The 23,490-nt window shown below is 40.6% G+C and overlaps 2 protein-coding genes across 2 annotated transcripts in view; both read right to left on the reverse strand.

The window, feature by feature from the left end:
* Positions 1–4,217: 4,217 nt before the first annotated feature.
* Positions 4,218–23,490, reverse strand: part of Dora (Dorado) — a 33,109-nt gene continuing 13,836 nt past the window's right edge. Inside the window, exons 2-5 of the mRNA XM_065233022.1 lie at positions 14,049–14,455; positions 9,168–13,975; positions 8,959–9,108; positions 4,218–8,896 (exon numbers count right to left, since the gene is read on the reverse strand). Coding sequence (XP_065089094.1) covers positions 8,836–8,896; positions 8,959–9,108; positions 9,168–13,675 — 4,719 coding nt within the window. The 5' untranslated portion in view covers positions 13,676–13,975; positions 14,049–14,455 and the 3' untranslated portion in view covers positions 4,218–8,835. The remainder of the gene's footprint in view (positions 8,897–8,958; positions 9,109–9,167; positions 13,976–14,048; positions 14,456–23,490) is intronic.
* LOC135710445 (pair-rule protein odd-paired-like) lies at positions 7,840–8,748 on the reverse strand. Its single transcript, XM_065233017.1, has one exon. It carries the CDS (start codon positions 8,746–8,748, stop codon positions 7,840–7,842), a length of 909 nt encoding a protein of 302 aa, XP_065089089.1.

Consider the following 23,490-nt stretch of genomic DNA (forward strand, 5'->3'; position numbering starts at 1 on the left):
GTTGAAACATGTCCATAAGTTCGTAATTTGGAGCTTAGGAAAACCATACTGAAACATTGAGTGTAGTGTATGATTTATCTCATAGTTATGCTGAAAAAATGTGTGTTCTAAAATGAAATATTCATATCCTTATGTGTTACTGTGTAAGTATAGAGAACAATGTTACGGTTTTTGCTTTTCTTTTTCAACTTTTTACTTAATAGAGGTATATTTGAGTTTTTTGTGTAGATTAATTTGCAGGAAAATTATCCAAAAATAACGTCGAAGAAGGTGAAATAATCGGATTAATACCGTTCAAATGATTCCATGCGTCTATAGTTTAAATCCAAGTAACAAGAATGCACAAAGGTTTAGTTCTCCTTTCTAGTAGGTAGGTGCATGTGAAAATGTATTATAAATATATTGAAACTTTTTACGAAATCGCTTTCTCAAATTAAAAAAAAAAAAAAACAGCGTTATTAATGATACATTTCTCCAGTATAACACTATTGAATACTTCGACGATCAATTAATCGGTTTGAAAAAAGAAGGCAAAAGAACTATTCATCGGTATAGGTAGTGTTTTCCAAGGTGAAAATAACTTATTGTTGTATTTTGTAGAACGTGTGAGTGCTCGTGTTACAAAAGTTGGTGCGAGTACTGAAAGGTTAAAAGTTTTCAAAGTTCCAGATTCCTAAAAACAAATCAAAGCTGCAGAATCTTGAGAATTTCGCTGGGATACCTATTAATCTGTGAGACCACACTTTTCTAAGTTCAGGATGCAAAAAAAAAACGTGAGAATATTTACACTCTGGAATATCAAAAACTTTTCCAAACATGAGTTCTCAACATTTTTTTAAGAATTCAGTTTTTTTTTTTTTATATTCCACATTTGTAATTTTTCCAAGTCTAAAAAATCTAGAGCTTTTGAAACGCTCACAAGCTTTCAATGTAATTTTCAAATTTTTACAAGAAATTTCTCATCCACCACCTTGAACTCATCTCCATCGACTTTCACACATCTGCTTATGCGAGCTCTATCGCGCTCGGTTCCTCCATTCAACCGATACTTGGTCTTCGACGTATTCACCAAAGTCCATTCCAAGAAAACCTGGTACTAGAACGGATTGGAAACGATCTACCTCAAACAGTACCGCTAGTCAGTCGATGGTGCATCCAATCAAGTGGAAAAACTACTTTCTCATGTTGTTTTGTTTTTCTGTGAGAATGGAACCTGCATCTTCCAAGAAATCCAGTATCATCATGTGTCAGTCTTGCATCTGCTACAACACCTATGGAACCTTCATCACCTTCACAGAGCGAATTTACGCTTGCTAAATCACCAACTTAATCAACACCGCTGATGGATCCTACCGATGATACGAGACGACTTCCACAATTCTGTCGGCTACAACCCCATCTGCGTCCTACACAGTCAGTTATAGAACAACGTCGTCGGAGATCTAGAGCGCTTCCGAGCGCAGTCCAGCTATCACGTTGCTCTTCGAAAGTTCGAAGGCAGCCTCTGTGTTTCGATCCCTACTATCTTTATTGAAGAGATATTCGTTAGAATTTCATTTCCATTGAATTATTTTCAGTTTTCTCTTGGTATTATACTCAAAACTATATTACAATGATTATAAGAAAACTGTTTTAGAAATATGCTTAAACTTCTCACAATTTCCTAAAAAATCTCTTCAATATTACTTTGGAAATCTAGTCTGAAGTCCCTTAAGACTTAAACTTAACTCCTTGGAAATTCTCCTCTTTACCTAACAATTTAACTTCGATCATCCTCAAAATATCTTTGAAATTCTCTTTAACATTCCAAAAACTCCCAAGGAATGATGCATAGATTTCCTTTGCAATGCTCACCCAGAAATTCCTCGAACTGCTCCTCAGAATTATCACGAAATTAGCAATTGCTTAGGATTTTTTTTCCATAGAATGCTGCATTGGAATTTCGCACTTACTACTTTCAAAGTCACCTTAAATTCACTCGAAGGTTTCCTCTCTTGGAATATTCCTCTGAATACTCGTTAGGATTCGCCTGCAACAGAAGGTCCTCCGAGTTCGCTTGGAATTCTACTTAATTTGGAAGCAATCCTTAGATCACACTTGAACTTCTTCTCACCCCTTTGAATACTCCTGAGAAATCCATAGAAATTCTCCACTGAAAATTCATCGATGACGAAATGCATGGGAAGAAGAGGCTCAAGAGACGAGAATGTTAGACTCCTACCACGATTTCGAATTGACGGGCGATGAAATCAAGGTGATCGCCGAGTTCGTGTATTTGGGCTGACTGGTGACCGCCAATAATGGCACCAGCAGAGAAGTTCAAAGACGCATTGTGACAAAGAATCGTGCTACCTTTAGACTCCGAAGAATGATCCGGTCGAATAAAGATTACTGCCGAATGGTGTTAAAGAGCAAATTAGACCGATAGTCCACTAAAGCCACGAGACTATGCTCGTGGAGGACCAACGCACCTTGGTGTTTTTGAACGAACCGCAAATTACACCAGCTGCTGGGAGAAACACCCATCGTCCACCTAGGTATTGACAAACCGTTCGAAAATAGTTCCAAAGGACTAGTTCTGCTGAGCGAACGAATAAACGACCGTTTCTTTTCAAAAGACCGGTAGTTATTTGGCGACAAATAACTTAAAAGAAATGAACTGAACTGAGGAACGAGAAATGTATAAGAACTATTTTAAGTTCGAAAAGGAACTAGTACGAAAATTAAGGCAATAACGAACGGTTGCTTTCCCATAGTTCGCTGAAACTTTTACATTTTTCACTCTCGTTCTCATGGTACTTATGCAAGAGCGAACTACGAACTAGTACTGCGTAGATATTTGTGCCATATTGAAGCGAACATGTAACGCCGATTCAAGGACTTGGCATATCCGAAGAACTTCGAGATTAGGGCGTAGTCACAGAACAGAAGTGGTACTTTGGATCAGGAAGTGGCTCCACTATTCATTGGCGAACACTAGCGCACCTAGCGGTAGAAGGCATCTTCTACCGCCAGTTAAGATAGGCAGCATGCTATGATAGCGTGAGTGCGCATAGAAAGCCGGTGTGGAACGCTACCACAACGCATCGCTTGTTGAGCAGAAAAACGTACCACTTTTTGATTCACTGATTTGTTTGCACTTCCCCTTCTGTTCTGTGGCGTAGTTGCTTTTGTAAATAAACACTCGCGAATAAAAGCTCAATCTTGTGAACAAATTATACCAAATGATAGAGGAATCATTCATCTACCTGTTTGTGTTTTTATTTATTTAGATTGAGTTTAGATTCGAGAGAAATCGACGATTAACGTGTTTGTTTACAAAAGCAATTACGCCCTAATCTCGAAGTTATCCGGATAGGTGTCCTGTTGAATACATTTAGACTATTCTGCGGCTCCGTGACTTAATCCCGACGCACTGAATCTTCGATACTATATTCGTGAAAATAAGGATTATATATTTATTGTTTCGAACAGTAATTATTTCCACATTTGAACTGGAATTATACATCTAAAAACAGAAAAAGAAATACTGTTTTAAGCGAATACGCCCAAAATAATCAGTAAGAACTGTTCCACAATTGTTTCTCATTATTGGAGTAAACTTATTAGTTGAGTTTAAGCATTTGAGATCAATTTTACATCAAATTACTAAAAGAAAGGAAAAACCATAGAAGTAACTCTAAGACTAGTAGGTCCCGAAGAAACGTGCTCAACTTTTTGGCTCAGCTCTGGTACTCTCTTCGTTCCCAAGCTAATCGATGCACCCCTCGAAACATGGGAAAGACCCACGAACCCCTCATTTTATCTGTCAAACTTTCATAGAGAATCAAAACAAACATAGTGTAGTACCAGAATGTCAACTAGAATGGGGTACGTTAATCGATTTGCTTGGGACCAATAGGCTAGTCAAGTAGTGAACCAATTTCAAATCGATAGTTTCGTATTGATTGTTGGAAAAACTGTCCAAAAGAACAAGTTCTGTTCAATGAACTGAACGACTCGGAACTGTTCAGTGAAAATAAGTGTTTTTCCCATCTCTTTCACACCACAAAAATAGTGCCACTGTGGGCTGGGCACATCGTAAGACATATCTGGCGCTCGACTACATATCTGGTGATAATGCTTCTCGAAAACGACCCGACTGAAACCAGGTGGAAGGCGACCTGCGAAGCTTTCGCAGACAGAGTGGCTGGCTACTTGCAATGGAGCCATGAATAGAGTGGTAGGTCGATGATGCGATCTAACAACTTTTTTTAAAGATTCTGAAAATAACTTTTGTTACTGAACTAGGGGAGGATATTTGCCACTCCACCCATATAGGAATCTGTATTGAGCCAAAATCGAACAATATATATGTATATTGTGTGCCTAGGAACACATTGAAAACACTCGGCCATGATCCGGTTGCCCCAGGGGAAATGGCCAAAATTTGTTAGGTTATTCAATATTAACATCATTCAGAAATTGTCTGACTTCTCTTCCTAAATATGCAGATTCGAGCATTTTGATTGGAATTTCAATTAGTAACAAGAGTCAAACACCACAAGTGGATCAATTCAGATGTTTTGTTAAGTTACGAAAGGCGAAAACATACGCGCGATCGAATGTCTTTTTCCATTGCCATTTTATAATCCGGACGTAATCTCAGCAATTCACTTGTAGATACCTACAAATAGTTGCAAATTAAATCATTGTAATTCTGGTTCTTGGAACTCTTTCTTATGCGTACATGATTGATAAATTGTCCAGTTATAATCGTAGTTGAGCAAATCAATTTTTAGGAAAAAAAAATTCAAAGGAATCTATAGAAATTCGACTGTTTTTTTCCTGGAATGTTCAAATATATGTCTGTTCTTTGCCTAAACAATATTTTAAAATTCTGAAATAACGAATCTAGCATTCCTGACACATCGATAAACTGCGCTACTAGTTTTATTTTTATTTTTTTCATTTTGTTATGACGCTACTAAATTTTAAGACACGTGATCATGTTTTAGTTTCGCTTGTAACGTTATTTACAGTATTCTATGCCACCTTTATCCAATTTCTTTAAACCGAAAACATCTGAAATAGGTATGTTGATTATGAATTCAGTGCAGTTTGCACATATGCATGGATAGAGTTTGTTCCGTACGTACTTTTTTCTTCATACTATTTCTGGAAAGATTTTTCCTGCATAATTTATCAATGTATCTAACTTTTAGTGCAATATATGTTTACCTATGTCAAATGTACACTTTCACTCATAAGAGTTTCCCATAACCAGTAGTTCGTTCCGCAAATGTTACAGCGGCATTCGGGTACGTAATGCAAAGCGTTTTATTAAATAATTGCCGCAAAACAGTTAATTCCATAAAAAAACAGTTTCAACTGAGCTGATCTTAATACAATAGGCAAAATGAATTACAGGCAATGCATCTTCTATGAGCGACGGTGTATTGCTTCGACATACCCCTTTTGCTTAGTTACTACTTTAGACAAAATGTTAGTTAGATCTACTGCATTTTTTACATTTCTTGATCTAATTCCAAGTAGTTGTATATTTCCTTTCCAAAATGAGATCTTGTTTTCTATAGTGTAACTGCTTTCTATGTAACAGTTAAACATCGTTTTCCTCTGAGATAAATAGAAAATAAAATAGTTGCTTTCCTTTTCTGTTTTCTTTTTTTCTGGCTTCTACCTTACACCGGTTTGGCTATTGTTCGCAATAGCATCATACACTACAAAACATCTACATTCAGAATCACGTAAAGTTACACATCTATGAAGAATTAAAATGTGTGCTTATTTTTTGTTTGTTTCTAGTTTTTTTTATCATGCTACTTTATTTCTTTTTATAATGTCACTATCATGTTACTTTTGACGATTATTAATCGTAATGTGGATGCATTCTAAGAACTTTTAAAATTATTTTCCCTCATTTTATTTTTCACATTACTTTTTACTCAAACCAAAAAGTTTCTATTTATTCTTTCGGATTATTAGCGGAAAGGTTTCTGTCCTAACTATTACAAGAGAAATTGCCGTTCTTCGATTCTTTATCTACGTACATTTCTATTTTATTTAATAGTAGAAGTCGACTTAAAGTTATCATTTCACTTAGGTTGTAAGCGAAAATATAATCACAGATCAAACGAAAAATAATTCACACGTGGTTTTTTGCTATATCGGCAACTGAAAAAAAGTTTTCATGTTGTTTTCATTGGAAACGCTTGTAACTTTTGTCCAATATGTATATGAATTACACATAGTATTTGTGTGATCACATGAATTCTATGTGATTTTCCATACACAGTTCATTGGGCACATCATTTTTATGTGATTTTGTGGTTAGTTATGCGTGCACTTGCAAGTGAAATTTCACACGAAAACAACGTGGTAACTTCTTTGAGTGCAGAGCCGAAATATTCGCACACTTATCGAAAACTTCAACCCTGATTTGTGTATGATGTTTGATGTTTTCAGATGTCAATGAGGAAAATGGATGTGAGCGTACCTACTACCTATATCTAAATCCGTTTCTACTACTTAACAAGAGCAAATTATAGTGATGAGATAAGAAGTTTGAACGGCTGAACACAATCTTTTGTGATAGTATAATGTTGATCTTGGGCTACAATTTGGATTTCTTTTTTAGAAGTATGTAAAATATTAATCTGTCGAATGGAAAGCTTCATGTTTCTACTTAGGTTGGTTAAAAATGAGGGTGTGTATAATATAAAGTGTTCAAAATTAAAATTCATTTAAAATAACATATTGTTTGCAATTGTTTTAAAATATGAATAACTAAAATACATTGTCTACTTAAAGCATGAGGTTGGGGATTTTTCAGGGTTGAACAAAAAGGATAAAAAGACTTGAAATAGGAAGAAAACACAACAAGGCCATATTATATAAAGATCCGTAAGCCACTCGGATAAAGATACGCCGGAAGGTTTAACATCAGTAAGTAACACCAAAAATTCGCCCACTTGATTCAAACCTTTACTCAACTCAACAACAAAATTAGATCAAAACCCAATTTTACAATAAGCAATAAGATTTTGTTTTCGAAAATTGTTTGCATTTGAATAAAAGGAGCGAAAATTGGATCAAGTCTAGACCAACGTGGGGAAAGGGCGGACGAGCCAATCGTAAACAAGTGTCGATTTCTCACGAATCACAACACTTCCACGTAGGGCACGGTCCCGGCGTAGCGGTTAACATCCATACCTCTCACGCCAAAGTCACCTCATCCCCGGACAAGCCACGAATGACCCAAGAGTGTTAAAGTGATAGAGCAAACTCCCCCTCATAGTGTTAGTTTGCATGTATTAGTCATTGTTTATATTTGGCTGTTCGCCCCTTTGTTCTAGAAGTGATGTCCTATTGATGTTCTTACCCGCAAAGCATTTGACGCACAGTTCTAGCTTTAATAAGAATAATTAGATCATGAGAAAATGAGCTTTCAACCATCATCGAGAATCGCTTACGTAGGCCTGCTTGGACAACGTTTGTAAACTGATCCAATCAATCAAGAAACAATCAATAGCCAATTTAAGGGACGTATCATCTGTAAAACTATGCAAACCTGAACAGCAATGCAGGTATTTTGTAGGTAAATATTACGGTAAAAATCAATAAATAAAGCACAAGCACTGGTCAAGTGTTTGCACTTTGAAAAACCTCAGGAAAAAGAAAATGTCCATATCAGTTTACGAAACATTTTCCGAGTCAGAGACGACATGATTGATGGCTCTATAATCCAATCTCAAACCGAGTTATCTGAACAAATCGTAAACCACTTCTACTTTTGCTTACCCTTCACAAATCTGGATGAGATGAGTGTGAGTTTTATTTTTACTTTAATCTTCCGCCAGCAGTACCCGGAGGAATACTGCCACTACCAGCCATCGGACTGGGGCCGTGACCTGCACCCATGTGGGGTGGCGGCTGTTGAAGATGCTGTTGGTTCTCCTGGCCTAGTTGAACACAGTTCACAGTCATATTGGAGAAGTCCACCACGATTGGTGCGGAGATCAGATGATGATTCACGTTCAGATTGATATTTTGCTGATGATGCTGATGGGGTAGTGCCGCCGGAGGATTACTTACAGCCAGGGTCAACATAGCCGCTGCCTGGTGATGATGATGGTGGTGATGATGATAGTTTGGTGCACTGGATGTTGACCCAGTAGCTGCGGGAGTCACTGTCGGCGGAATACCACCCGGTGGCATATGGTGGAAAGAAGCAGACGATCCCGCCGAAGGAGCATGAGGATGCTGGGACGATGGAATTGCTGGTGTATGGTGCGGAACCAAGGACCCTGACGATGACTGAGATGGAGCATGGAGCAACGCCTGGGACAAAGCAGCTGACTGATGGTGTAGTTGGGATTGCTGAGATTGCTGATGCTGTGAGTGCATCAGACTATTGTTGTTCCTATGGTTGGCTGTTGAGCTGTGACCTAGGTGTTTCATACTAGCTAGTGTACCTGTGGCGGCAGCAGCTACAGCCGCTGCTGAGATGACCGCAGACGCTGAAGGCGGTAATGTGGCAGCAGCTGCAACTGTTGCTGCAGTTACCCCAGAGGACGATGCTAAAGGTTTCATAACACTATCTTCATCTACAACAGTTCTATTGTTATGATTGATCGCCGCAATACCCAGTGTTTGTTGCTGCTGCTGTATTGACGGTCCAGAAGAAGTAGAAGTTGCCGATGAAGAAAGTGCTGGTGATGTCGTGGAGTTGGCAGAAGCGGCTACCATAGCCACGGCTGAAGACGAAGAATTCGAAACATTGCCGGTAGCCGAAGTAAGGTTGTTTAGTTCGGAACCGATCGACTCTAGTCGTTGTCATTTAGAATTGAGAGCTGCGTTGATCTGAGTCCAAAGTTCTTTCTTGCAGGACTTCGAGCTACAAAATTAAGTGTGTAAAAATTACCATAAACTTTTAAATGATATGCTAGTAAAACTTACCGCTTAATAGATTGCAGCCAGTCTTTGAACTGTGCACTACCTTCAGGCGTTATTTGGAACGCATTCCGCGCAGACAGAATAGTGCTGGTAAATTCTTCGTAATCCGCTACCGTTAAATGGTACAACTTTTGGTGAATGCATTGGATGTACCTGAAACCAGTTACACATAATTTAGTCACACAACCAAGGCGTAGTTCAGTAAAACTTACATCTGCTGACATTTTTGCATCAGTGGTGCCAGTGCCGAACGCAGGTGCTGCATTACCACTGCCGGGTTGTTTCGAGAGAGATAGTGAGCCGATTCGATGGCTACTTCATGCAACACGAATGGTGAAACGATCGAATTTACCGCGCAAACACAGAATTGATGGAGATATTGGGTGCCAAGACGTTTTGAGATCCGTAGCAACCATTTGACATCCTCTCCGTAGGGTGGATTACGTGCATACTTCGCTTGGGGTCGATCATCGTGAACTCTTCGAGCCAGAGTTTCGAGTGCGAGCATACCAGCATTATAAGCCGCAAGCAAATAGCGTAGTTGAGTAGGAGTGAATTGATGGGGATGGCGTTGCCGAACAGGAGGAGTTGAAGGAGGAACAGCGTAAGGCTGATAACCATGCCCAGGTTGCGGCCGCGGAGGTGGTGGTTGTTGAGGTTGAGGAGGTTGCTGCATAGAAACCGCCTGGGGTCCATAGTATTGCAGGTTCTGTTGCATTTGCTGCTGGTTAGGCGGTGGCGGTGGAACCTGAACCTGAACCGGAACTTGTGGATACTGTTGTGGATTGTATCCCTGTGGGGGCACTGCCGGGTGTGGCTGAATAGGCTGATAACTTGTGTTTAGTGGCTGCTGATATCCTCCTGGCTGTTGTTGCGGGGGATTGTTATGTGGTGGTGGTGGCGGGTATTGAAATTGTGGTGGTGTTGATATATACATCTGCATCTGGTTGGCATGGTAAGGAATGTTTTGATGATAAATTCCTTGACAAGGGAAACTATAGGGTCCGTATGGAGCTAACCCAATCGGTGCCAACGTTGTAACTGTCTGTTGATACGGCTGAGGAGGTGTTGCGCTAACTACAACTGGTTGATTCGCTGGTGGAGGAGGTTGCGCTTGTTGCTGCATGTCACCAGAATCCATCAAGGACATGATATTAACGCTAAAGTAATCATGCTGTTCGTTTGGCTCCATCTCCCCTCCGGGAGTGTTTCTCAAATACAGCTCGTACCAATAACGAGCCACTTGGAACAGGACTTCGGGATATACACCACCCCCCTTAGCAGCATTTTCCACCGTCAGACAAGCTCGTTCCAACATTCGATCACTTTGTTCCTTACATTGCAGTATCGCACGTTGAATTTCATTTGGATTCAAGGCGGCAGCATGAGGCAACACGGATAGTGCTAATTCTGCAGCTGGGTTCACCATGTTGCTATCCCAACCCCGAGAAGAAGCTCTATCGGCCATTCCTGCAGCTTCCGGTGGAGTCAGATGACCTTCCCATGTGTCAATCAAAAATGATATAGCCGGGGCACCTATATCCATTGCTTGGCCAATGATCCACGATACATGGGATGAATAGGTTCTCGAGAGCCAATTGGGACTGACACAATTGTGCAAGCCAAGGGCATATAATCCCAGCTGAAAAGCACACATATGCAACCCCCGATGTGGTCCTTGATGATTTTGATTTGTCGAAGCTTGTGTAAACAACGAAGTAGACGATGTTCCACCAGCTTTCGTGAGGACATTCTTCGCCAACTCAAACATGAAATGTGCGCTTGCTTCCGACGGTTGGTTCGGGATAGACGGATACGCTCGTTTACCTTTGTAGCGGGAATCCTTCGAACGGGTAGTTGTCGTGGAGACCGATCCCGCCACACTACCTGGGGGTCCCGTAATTATAGGTTGTGCGTTAGATGGTCCAGGAGCTGGCCCTGCCGGCATAGGTTGCGGTTGTCCTAAATTGAGCGCTCCCATCCCTATTTCCACTTCGGCACTAGTACTGCTTTGAGGACGGCTATTAACCATGAATTCATTCTGTGGTAAACCTGCATGGTGCGGTTGCTGAAGATCACTACTGGCGTACAACTGTTGGCTGTTCGATTCATACTCTTCCATCCGCAATTGTGATGTCTGACTTCGTGTTGGTGGATTGTTTGAGTAATACGATGGTAAAAGAGGAGTTTTTATCAGAGAATGAATTTCCCGATCTAGTAACTTTTCCATCACGCGACCAATTTTCCTGGGATCATCTTTGTAATACGAAAGCAGAGTCAATGCCAGATCTCCCCGTTGCCGGCGAGTTCCTTCGCAAAGAAGCGGATGTTCCGCTTCAGAAACATTCGCCTTAAGACCCAATGCAGCGACAGCCGCTTCGAATCCCAGATTCTCATCTGTGGGTAATCTAAATGATTGACTCATAACCTTCATTCGGTTCTCCCTACCAATGATACTGGGCATCACCAGTGCATCAAAAATGAAGCTTGCTAACATGATAGGTAGCAGCGCTTCACCTCGTGATTTTAGCGTTCCATCTCGCAAAGCTTCTGCCCTTTCTCGTATGATGTTCAGTTCGGAATGACCCAGGGGAATGCGCTTCAATAACGCGAGCAGATCAGACTCCTGGTTTGCGAGTTTCACCTCCAGTGGTTTCGTACTCGCTGGAGGTCGGGACATTTCTAATCCGAACAAACACACACGGAATGCCAGATGATAGTGTTCTGAATTATCCGCGAGAACAGTACACAGAAAAGCACACTTTGCTAATGTGGCTGAAGCAAGCACACTTAGTTGATGCGAAATCGGATTTATGTTGTGCTTTTTACCTTTCTTCTTCGGTGGAGGCGGTAGCTCAATCATCAGATTGGGAGGATTGGCTAGCATTTCCTCCGCTAAACGAACACCGAGAATGCAAGCTTCTCGTCCATGACCATGAGCATGGAGACCTTCTGCGCGGGCAAACAGTATATCCCAAGCATCTTCCGTGGGCTTCAAGTTGGAAAATACTTGCTGCGGTTGTTGCTTCGATTCTTGCGGTTGTCGCTGCTTTAGCTGTTGCTCTTGCTGGTGCTGTGCTTGAGCTTGCTTCGAGTCGTAGTAATACATATTATATTCATCAATGTTCTGTTGACTATCTGAGCTTGATAGGCTTTCGTCTTTCGATGGCCGCCGTTCGTGTCTGTCAGAATCAGGAGATATTTCCTTAGACACAGTGGCAGACGAGCCTTTTCCTTCATTATGAGACTTTTCAGTTTCGCTCAGGGATTTGTTGGCACTTGTTCGACTGTTTTCGGTTGGAACAATCTTCGTAGCAGTTGTAGCCGTCGATGGCGACGAAGAACACGTTGAACTTGACGTTCCCGGTTGTGCATCTGGATGATATACTTCGTACAGTTTTATGTTACCGGAGATATCGTAGTTATTCATGTCATTTAGAATGCTGTTAACATCGCTGCTATCCGATGGCATATTACCAGAACATTTAGCAGCGCTTTCTTCTGCACTTGACGACGAACTATTTGAAGATTCGCTGTTACTTTCATTCTTTTTGATCGGAACAGGAGCAGATATGTCTTCCATCACATTTACATCATCATCGTTCTCGCAGAACCCTTCGCTGCTAATGCTGGACCGATTTCCTCCACTATTTATCGTCGTTGCCGTTGTAGATAGATGCTGGTCGATCTTTGAACTACTTGCAGTTTCGTTCAGACGATCAGGCACGCTGTCACTACTACTGTTGCTTGATCCATAGCATCGTTCCCGGTGGCGATAGTCTCGTCGATGATGAGATTTTGACGCCCCTGAATTAGCACCACTAGTAACCACGGCATTGCAGTTGCTACTACTTACAATAATCCCGCCACTTCCGGCTGTTCCAGCACCTGAGCTGGACGAAGCCGATGCTAACACTGCCCCACTATGATGACCACCATGACCGTGATGATGATGGTGACTAAAGTGATGATGGTGATGTGGTACCTGTTGGAACTGTTTGACATTATTCTGTAGTACCGCTTGGCTAGAGTTAACCTGACCTAAACTAGATTCAGCCTTTGACTCACTATTTTGCTTAAAACACGTGAACGGACAGTGATACATCGGATTCGTGTCCTGCGTGTGTGTTATGCCTTCGATTGGATAATCTTCCCAGTCCAAATAACATGCTTCGATTGCCGGCTTAAACCCAGCAAATAACTCTGCATCATTTCTCAGATTTTGCTGTTGTTTACTGCTGTGTGACGAAGATGCGACCATGTTCTTTGCTACCCTGTCTAATATCTTCAAGTGCCATGTCGTAAACTGTGCATGAAGCATATCTCGTTCATCTGGAGCCAGTCCGGGATTCAACGAAGCTAACCTCCACAAGACTACAATTTCATCGCACAATGAAGCGCATGCATGTTGCGTTGCATTGGAGTTCGAATGCGTATTACTATGCTTTCCTCCTCCATGTCCATTTGACCCTACCAATAGCGCAAGCTTAATGTTGAACCACCAAACCAAAATTTGGTCACATGCCATCACTTCTTCCGTGATTACTTCCAGCAATCGTACAGCATTGCGATCACATCGTCTGTACATTTCCCTCACAATCGACAGTAAATTCCACATTCCTTCCGGTTCCCTTCCCCTCAAGGGACGCAACAAAGAACTCCATTCGGCAGCAGCCGGAGGAGCAGAGTTCGTTAAATAATTTACATCGCTGAATACCATGGGCGTTGGCAAGCAAAATTTGATCAATATCTTTTTGATGTTGTCGTGTAACGTTTTGTCGTCCAAATACCAGTTTGTCTGATCATTCACCGAAGCGCCAGCAGTCGGATCGGGAGCCCCACAAACGGTATTTATAGTTGTTGGCTGAGAGCTGAGCAGTTCATCGAGCAGGCGTTGTGCAATTGGTAAAATTTGCTGCGATAGTTCGCTGATCAAGTATTGAGCAAACTTTTGCAACTGATCACGTTGCAGTCTAGAAAGTGATTCCGAAACCGGCGCGCGTAGGCTGACCTTCGTAGGCTACAACATACAAAATACATAGAATTTATTTTTTACTGAAAATCCAACACATTCAAGTTCAAGTAATACTTACACAGTGAATCCTATGTAAGCAGACGGCGACCACATGAGAACACCAGTACGCGGCCGGCAGGCACGTACAACTGCAGGACGAAATCCTTCGGCGGTCGAATGTAACGGCCACATTGAACTGATTCCGAGGCTGCGTAACCACTACGGTGGCTGATAGGTGGAACCCAATTTGTAGCGGATCCTTGACCGCTCGATTTTTGAATAGCTGTTCACCCCGGTGGAATTCGTCAGCAGAACTGTTGGCCAAGCAGGAGTATAACCGAATGTCTTCCTCATTGTCGGGAAAACTCCAGTAAGCGATTCGTAACTGAAGTTGTTCAGGAACAGGAGGGTAGACATGCTCCACCAGTTCGAAGGGTATGTACGAAGCCACACAGCGTGCTGCTAGTTCCGTTAGTGTTGTTACTTCTGAAATGGAATCGAAATGTTCGTATTTTTATAAGCACCAATATTTGACGGAATTATAAAACATTTAATGACTAAACTCGACAGAATCGGGATGTATGTGTGTTTGACTGTTTGAAATTAAATTTGATAAGATGTATTTGTTAGAAGCAGCTGCACCAACTTGAACGACACATAAGATCATTGATGGTAACATTTGAGTGCGTAAGACCATATTAGCAACTTCCATACAGATTTCGTGTGTTCAAGCCATCATTGGAGCTGTTGATTAGAGTGGGTCAAGTTTGAATGGCGAATCACAATCCCCTGCTCCCCACTTCTCTTTCTGTATTTCTCCACCATTTTACTGCATTCCATATATAAATTATTTGCATATACAAATCAAGACATACTTCGATCCAACATTCGACACTATCATTTTTACGCATGTTCCGGATCTTCCGGTGGGCCATATGGTGACCACTCCGAGCCAATGACCAGTAGGTATAGCAAATATCACCAGTTTACTGCATTCCATATAGTTTCAGGTAAAAATCAAGGCATAGGTACTCCATCAAGGCATGATCCAAAATTCGACAAAATCATTCTTACGGAAGTAGTTATACTGACATGCAGGTTAAAAAACCTGTTTAAAATACTGAATTGCCAAGACATGAACAATGTAAAAACACTTAGATATATATCATAACAATTAAGGCTGGTACGTTACTGCAGTAACTGGAGCACCTAGGTTAAAATGAAATGTTATTTATTTTGAATTTGGAACAAATAAAGAGTTAAAAAAAAAATCTTACGGGAGTACCGTATTTTCTTGTGGGCCATCTGGTGACCACTCGGAGTCAATCATTTTTACTGATGTTTCGGATCTTTCAGTGGGCCATCTGGTGACAACTCAAAGCCCAGTTGATATTTTTTTTTATTAATTACTTTATTTGTACGGGCTCAAGCGAATAAACTTTACAGAGCCGAGTTATCATTTTCGTTATACACTATAAATGTCTTATGTTTAACGTTATAGTTGATACATAAATAACACAATTTTCCTGCATTCCATATAGATTCAGATAAAAATTAAGGCATACTTTGATCCAAAATTCGACACAATGATATTTACGGATATTCCGGATATCCCTGTGGCCCATCTGGTGACCACTCAGAGCCAATGATCAGATGGTATATCCAAAATCACAATTCTATTGCATTTCATACAGTTTCGCTTACCACTACACCACCGGCGCCGTTATCTTTCTATTTTGTTATTTATTGAATTATTTGATAAGGCTCAAACGAATTAACTTTACAGAGCCGAGGATTCTTGGTCACTCTACATCTTAAAACTATAGTCAAAAGGTACAACACAATAAACACTTTATCTTCCGCTATCCAAAAAGCCTCCTCCATCAGAACTGAAGCCGCTTCCAGTGGTTTCATTGTATGGCAGTGGGTCAGAGCGCTTCCATTGCAGCAATGGACGCAAAACGTGGTCAGCACTCACACACTCATCACTAAACGGTTGCTTTCCAAAGTCGACGATGCATCGACCAAAAGAACTGCTGATGAAGAACAATGAGGAGTACCACACAATGGTCCCTGCCGAGTAAACAGACGATCGAGAGTGGCCTGCTTTTGTCGACAGCCGAGTGAACACTGATCTTTCCATCTAGTGACCACTACACACCAAATTTAAGTTTTCATTATGAGTAAAACGAATTGCTGGATCATGATCAACAATCCAATCCTTTACTGAAAAACAGTGAACGACATTTTTACCGAAAAAATCAGCTAACATAAACTAACACCCTCTTTGACTAGCTGTCAAACTGTTAGCACAGACAAACAGACGTATCTATTTGAAAAAGTTTTTCTTGAAAACATAGGACATCAGTAACGACATCTCTCGGGCTTCTCGCGGAAAACAAGCTTGCTCGCCAACTCGCAAACAATATTGCATAAAAGTTCTCTAGAATTTATAGAAACGTCAAAGTGATCCGATGCCAGTGCTGCGGCGAGTAGTTCGCGGAACTGATAATATTCAAATCAGTCGTTAAATGCGTGAACGAAGATACACAATGAAGAGTTACGTCTGCTTGTCTGTGCTGTTAGCATCACAGTCGCAAGTATTTTTGTATTCGTACACAACCGGTCAAACCGCAGGAGGAGGAAGAGGTAGAAACAAACTACAAATAAATCAAATTATGTAGGTAAGGACACTGGTTATATTTAATAAATGATACTTGGAATAGAGTCTGGTGATTTTATCTTTATTATTCGTATATTTGTATCAACGATCTTTTACCTAGTCTTTTACAGAAGCTCATATAGTGAAATAAAATTCGATTTACTGAATTTGATAGTTTAATCAGCCAAATGTTAAAATTTTGAATTTTTTGAAAGATCAGTAAAGAAATATTGCTGATTTTCAGTAAGAGGTTGTCATTTTGACAGAAGTTGGAATTGCTGGAAAATTCAGCAGCATTATTTTGCTGGAACGTTTGCTAATCTTTCATCAAGTCTAAAATCAGTAAAAATTTTGCTGATTTTCAGCGATTTAAATTTGGTGTGCCTAGTTGATATATCAAAAGTATCAAAAGTCACAAATTTATTGCATTCCATATTCTCGCGTAACATTTAAACACGGCACAAAAGTCTTTTGAAAACAAAAGTTGCAAGGCCATCTACACGCGAACCGAAGTACGCCCACGTAAGCCACAATCAATATTCCGGATTTTCTGGAACTTCCTGAGGACCATCCGGTGACCATTCAGAGCCTGTGACCATCTGATATATAAACAAAATCCATTTTACTACATTCCTCACGGTTGCAGATAAAAATTAAGGCATACTATGATCAAATATTCGACGCACTTAATTTTACCGATGTTCCGTGGACACTCCGAAATTAAAAACAGGTTGTAGGTTGCTGTTGTTAAAATAATAATCAGTGCTATTCATAGAAGCCTGCTGATGTGGTTTTGTAGCCTCAGCAACTTTTTCTAGACGACCTCTGCCCCAACAGGATGCCCTTGCGGAACCCGAAATACCCACTTTTAATGATTGTAGGGTTAAATACCCCATTTCCAGCCTATTAAGCATAAGACGCACTTAGTCTTTCTTAATCTAGATCAGTTTAGCACCAAACGGAATGTTATTATTACTGATGGCTTCCAAATTTATTTGCCTTTCCGTACGTACCATAAGATTTGAAAACGAGAAACCAAACGTTGAGATATTGTCAAAAGTCCAACACTGCTTCTTGACGCCAAACTCGGCCTACGGATTCTAAACTCGGCCTAACGCATTGAAACGCAATTGAAACGCCAATGAATTCACTTCGGCCTATCGTATGAAGATAAAAATTGATTCGGTGGGAGCGCTTCTTTTGTTTTTGGGAATAATGGGTGCAAACTTTCATACCACGCGTTCTCATTGACTTCGTTATAGCTTATTAACTAAAGTATCGTACCAAACGCATAATTGACTTGTTAACTCTGAAATCATGGATTTATTTGAAGTTTTCTGCTCGATAGGCCCAAAATGGGCGATTAGGCCGAAGTAGTGCTCTACCCTATGTCATCATGCACGATAAAATTGTAATTTCAGAAAATTTAAACAGAAGGTATAAATTTTTCTCACATAGTAGGGACCTATGGAATGTGTAAACATATAAAAGGGTTGGGTTGCACTAAATTTCGATGCAATAGAAATATTTGTTCACCTATGACTATGAAAAAATAGCCGGCGCCGGTGGTGTAGTGGTAAGCGTGACTGCTTTCTTAGTTAGTGTTAGTATCAAGCATGAGGCGAGACAGTTTCTAGATGAATTAAAGAATTAATTTCTGCACTTCGTGCTAACCGTGTTCATAAGATTAGTTGGGACATCGTAAGATACCTTGTTTAGTCTGACAAACATCAAGGTAGAGAACCTAAAATGTTTGTATTCCAAAACTTACGACTCACATGATGAAGATTAGGTCCCACAAAGCTCTACGGGCTTGTATAATAAATCAGAACATCGCACAAGATTTTATTGGGAATGTAGAACATCAAGATTTAAGCTCCAGGATATTTTGGAGAACTTAAAATGCTTTTGAATTTCAACTGAATATCAAACATTATAGGGCTCAAAGAAGGTTTACTCGTTCTAACATTTAGTCGAGTCATCATAGAATACCTTGAGTCTGCAGAACATCAAGATCAGATCTCCGGGATGATTTGAAGAATCAAAAATATTTTTAAAACGATGCGATGCCTCCGAAAAACGTGTAACGGCAAGTTTGTAATAGCATAACTTCTCCATTTCTTGATGAATTTCAAATATAGTGGTACTTCTAGAATTCCTAGGGCCTGTACATTATTTTGATTGTGAAAATAGGGTCGTCTACTTTATACAAAAGTGAAAAGAATCGTTACCCGTTTTTTTTTGTTAAAGGAGTGTTTATGGGTTTTGCAAGTGGCCTAAGATTCATAAATTAGATTAATGGGCAAAAATGTTCATAATTAGCCAGAATACAGTCATGGTTCCTATATATGGAACCTGGAGACAACGGAACGGTCCTTCGAAAGATTCGGAACATCCGTAAAATTGGTCAATCTACGAAACTGATCCTAGAGCTCCGCGGTTTTTTCGAAAACATTGGGAACTGTGATATAAGAAAGAATTTGGGTTCATGACATAAACACGGACCCGGATGGCCATGGGAGCGTGCACAGGAAGATCCGAAGTATCTGTAAAAGTGGTGCATTCATGAAACTGATTCTAGAGCTCCGCGGTTTTTTCGACAACACTAGAAACTGTGATATAAGAAATAATTTAGGGTCGTGAAATAAACATGGTCCCGGATGGCCATGAGAGCGTGCTCAGGAAGATCCGAAATATCCGTAAAAGTGATTCATCCATGAAACTGATCCTAGAGCTCCGCAGTTTTTTTTTTTTGAAAACACGTGGAACTGTAATATAAGAAAGAATTTGGGGTCGTGACATAAACATGGACCCGGATGGCTATGGAACCGTCCTTCGGAAGATTCGGAGCATCGGTTAAAATTGGTTCATCCATGAAACTGATTCTGGAGCTCAGCAGTTTTTTTTTAATCTCTTGGAACTGTGATATAAGAATAAAAATTAGGTCATGACGTAAACATGGACATGGATGGGCATGAGACCGTCTTCTGGAAGATCTGGAACATCCTTCAAAGTGGTAAATCCATGAAACTCATCCTAGAACTCCGCAATTTATTTCAAAAAATATTAGGAACTGTGTTATAAGAATGAATTTGGGTCGTGATATAAACATGAACCTGGATGGCCATTGGACCGTCATACGGAAGATCCGGAACATCCATAAAAGTGTTTCATACATGAAACTGAGAAAAAAACGTGATTTTTTCGAAAACTTCACAGTTTGAAGTGTTCTCGAGAAAACCGCGAAGTTCTAGAATCAGTATCATCAATGCCCCACTTTTACGGATTTTCCGGGAGACGGTTTCATGGTCATTCGGGTTCATGTTTATGTTACGACCCCAAATTATTTCTAATAGTGTTTTCGAAAAAATCGTGGAACTCATGGATCAGTTTTATGGATTGATCATTCTATGGATGTTCCAGATCTTCTAAACGACGATCCCATGGCCATGCAGGTACATGTTTATGCCACGACCAGGCTTGCTGAAACTCCTCAAACTCACTGGACGTTTTAAAACACTCTTGTCCTGCGAGTTTAACCCGCCCTCACCTCGGTGCGCTTTTCGAGACTCCCGATGACTTTTTTGTTCGACGCAAGAAGCTCAGAGTTCATCCAGAGTGAGAGTAAGAGCGTGTGATAGAAAAGATGAACATGAATGGCAGAAAACCTCACTCTCATTTTAACCCCCATCGCTCACAAGCTGTGAAGCTCAGTGGAATGATTTGACAGTAGGCATTCTACTCCTCAGAAAAATGCTACGCTCGGCTCATTTCAAACTCGCGAGTGAGGCTCCATCAAGCCTGGCCATAACCCCAAATTCTTATATCACAATTGCTAATGTTAAAAAAAAAAACTGCGGAGCTCTAGGATCAGTTTCATTGGTTGACCTCTTTTCCGGATGTTCTGGACCTACCAAAGGACGGCCTCACGGCCATCCGGGTCCATGTTTATGTCATGACCCCAAATTCTTTCTTATATCACAGTTCCTAATGCTTTCGAAAGAAACCGCGGAGTTCTAGGATCAGTTTCATGGATTGACCACTTTTAAGGATGTTCCAGATCTTCCGGAAGAGGCCTACTAGGTACATGTTTATGTCATGACCCCTAATTAATTTATATATGACAGCTCCAAGTGTTTTCGAAAAAAAAAACCGTGGAGCTCTAGGATCAGTTTCATAGATTGAACTCTTTTACGGATGTTCTGGGTCTTCCGGAGGACGGTCCGATGGCCATCCGGGTCCATGTTTATGTCATGAACCCAAATTCTTTCTTATATCACAGTTCCTAATGTTTTCGAAAAAAAACCACAGAGTTCTAGGATCAGGGGTTTATGGATAGACCACTTTTACGGATGTTCCGGATCTTTCGAGGACCGGTACGTTATCTCCAGGTTCCATATATAGGAACCATGACTGTATTCTGGCTAATTATGAACATTTGTCCCCATGAATCTAAATTATGGGTGGTCTAAGATTTTGTGACAAGCAATGCATTAGGTATAGGAAAAACGTCACGATAGGAAGGGAGGGGCGTGGGTAAATTTCTCCTCGATTTAGCGTGACATAATTAATGCATGGGCCCATACTTTCTTAATCAGATTTGTGTTACTTCATGCGTGAAGTTGACGATTACAAAGTTGGAAGGACAATGCTTTACTAATGTCAACATGAGACTTAGTGCGGAATTTATTAGCTAGAGAAAGTTATGAAGAGGATAGAATGGTTCCGTTAGAGTACAGTAGTGTGAAAAATTGTATAGAAGTTGAAATTGAGCGAGGGCAATTTGAATCAACCGGGTACTTCTTTTGCCAATCTCCCTAGCAAGGTAGGGATGGGGGATTAACGAAGGGGTTACCCCACCTTCACTGGCACGCTTGACTTTTTTCCTTTGTTCAGGAGTGCTCGAACACCCTCCAAAAGCACGACGCTTTTTCAGTTAAAAACGGATTCCTTTGCAACAAAATCAAGCAATAACACTATGCATCAGAATTCTAGTCTTAATCACTTTAAACTAGAGAACAGCGAATAAAAGATTAGGAATCACGTAGATGAAAACTAACTACCTAACACATTTTCCTTGTTTCAAGATCATCCTCGGTCCAGGCAGCCCGAGGACTTATTATTATTAACAAGGTATAACAAGTAATATATAAGGACTAAGATGCGTTCATTTGAATACTGAAAAATCCTTTCCCCCTAGTTTGAAGTAGTCGGGACTAGGAATCGGTGAGATCTTATATCCCGTAACGTACCACGAAAAGGTGATCCGCCCACGTAACGGGGCACGCTTGACTTGCTCAAGTACTGTCAGCGGCAGGGAATAGTAACTGCTCTAAAGGCAAATAGCCTCATAAAAACACAATTTTCAGACAAATTGGCTTGGCGTCGTCGGCTTTCTTCCTTCATAAGCAACAAAAGCACAGACAAACAGACGAAACTCTCATTCAAATTATCACCACGGAACTCATGGATAGCATAGATACACTTTCACAGTTATTAACTGAGAGCTTTCTATGCCAACCAATGCATGAATTTGTATATTGTGTGGCAAGTCAACAAAATTTCCAACCCGATAGATGTCCTCGACCGGACCGGGAATCGTACCCGCCGCGTCCGGCTAGGTAATACCATGACTTTACTGACTAGACTAGCCCCACCGATACCAGCGCTGTGGTAGTTAATGCGTGTAACTGATAATATTCAAATTGAGCGTTAAATGCGATGATTGAGAATGATGCGTTGCGTCTGTTTGTTTGTGATAAAAGCCAATGCGATTACACACTTTGTATAAATGCAAACCTTGATATGATTCAGTTAGTGGCAAATGCACATTATTTTAAACTTTTTAACTTATCACTGAGTTTTTGTTTTTCTTAGTTCATTATTCCTATTTAAACTTTCAAATTAGCAAATGAGACTTTAACAAAATTAGGAATATCTATTTAGTTACACCTGAGTGTCAATTTGACAGTAATATGGGTCATTCCATCTCAAGTGACCGAGAAAATGCATCAGGGATCAAGGAAACGGACACACGGCTTATCAAGTTAGTACCTAGGACACATCAACGAGTAAGCAGCGGAGTACCTGCCACTACAGGAAATTAAATTTAAGTTTACCTAGCTTCTAAGTATAAATGTACCTGTGTTAATATATATGTGCGATGTTTGCTTTAGTCGAGTATTAGTACAAGACACTGAAGAAGTCTACACATTGTAGACGAAATACGCGTATCCGTCAAGGATAAGCAAATAAGGTACCTAGTGGAATTAAATGGAAATTACTAATCTTTCTCTCTCTCTTTATATTATTTCATGCATGCATCAAACGAATGTAAATTAGTGTAAATGTTTTGCCATGCCTAACTCTGTGTATTAACGTTTGGTACATTCCTATCAATGAGCTTGTCGAAGCTCTCTCCATGACCATCAATCAAGTTGACGAAAGAAGTAAAAAGCAACTGGTGAATGTCGTCTTCGGTGGTGATCCATCACCGATCTGGTCATTCCCGACAATCACAACACTCATCTGTGCTCGTTTTGAAACAGTTACTACTTTGCTTATGTGAGTGTGTTGGTGAGTGAGCCCAACAACTTTCGTTTAATTTTGCCAGCTTTGTTTGTAACTCACACGATCGCGCGTGCCAAGACAAACTTTTTTTCCTTTGGTTTGTTTTTTTTTCCGTCGATCTTGTTTTCCGTGCTGAGCACCAATGCTACCGACGTGCCAGGAAGGCAGCTCCCACACCTGGACCCTACCTATCGACCCATCAACTCATGAACCGGGGACCAACGGCTTTACTTCCCATCCGAAGGAAGGCGTGATCAGAGATGTTATGCCTCAGAACATCCCGGCGGCG

This window comes from Ochlerotatus camptorhynchus, unplaced genomic scaffold (assembly GCF_037179485.1).
Source record: "Ochlerotatus camptorhynchus isolate MF236.1 unplaced genomic scaffold, CSIRO-AGI_Acam_v1.1 ptg000383l, whole genome shotgun sequence".
Classification (NCBI taxonomy): Eukaryota; Metazoa; Arthropoda; class Insecta; order Diptera; family Culicidae; genus Ochlerotatus; species Ochlerotatus camptorhynchus.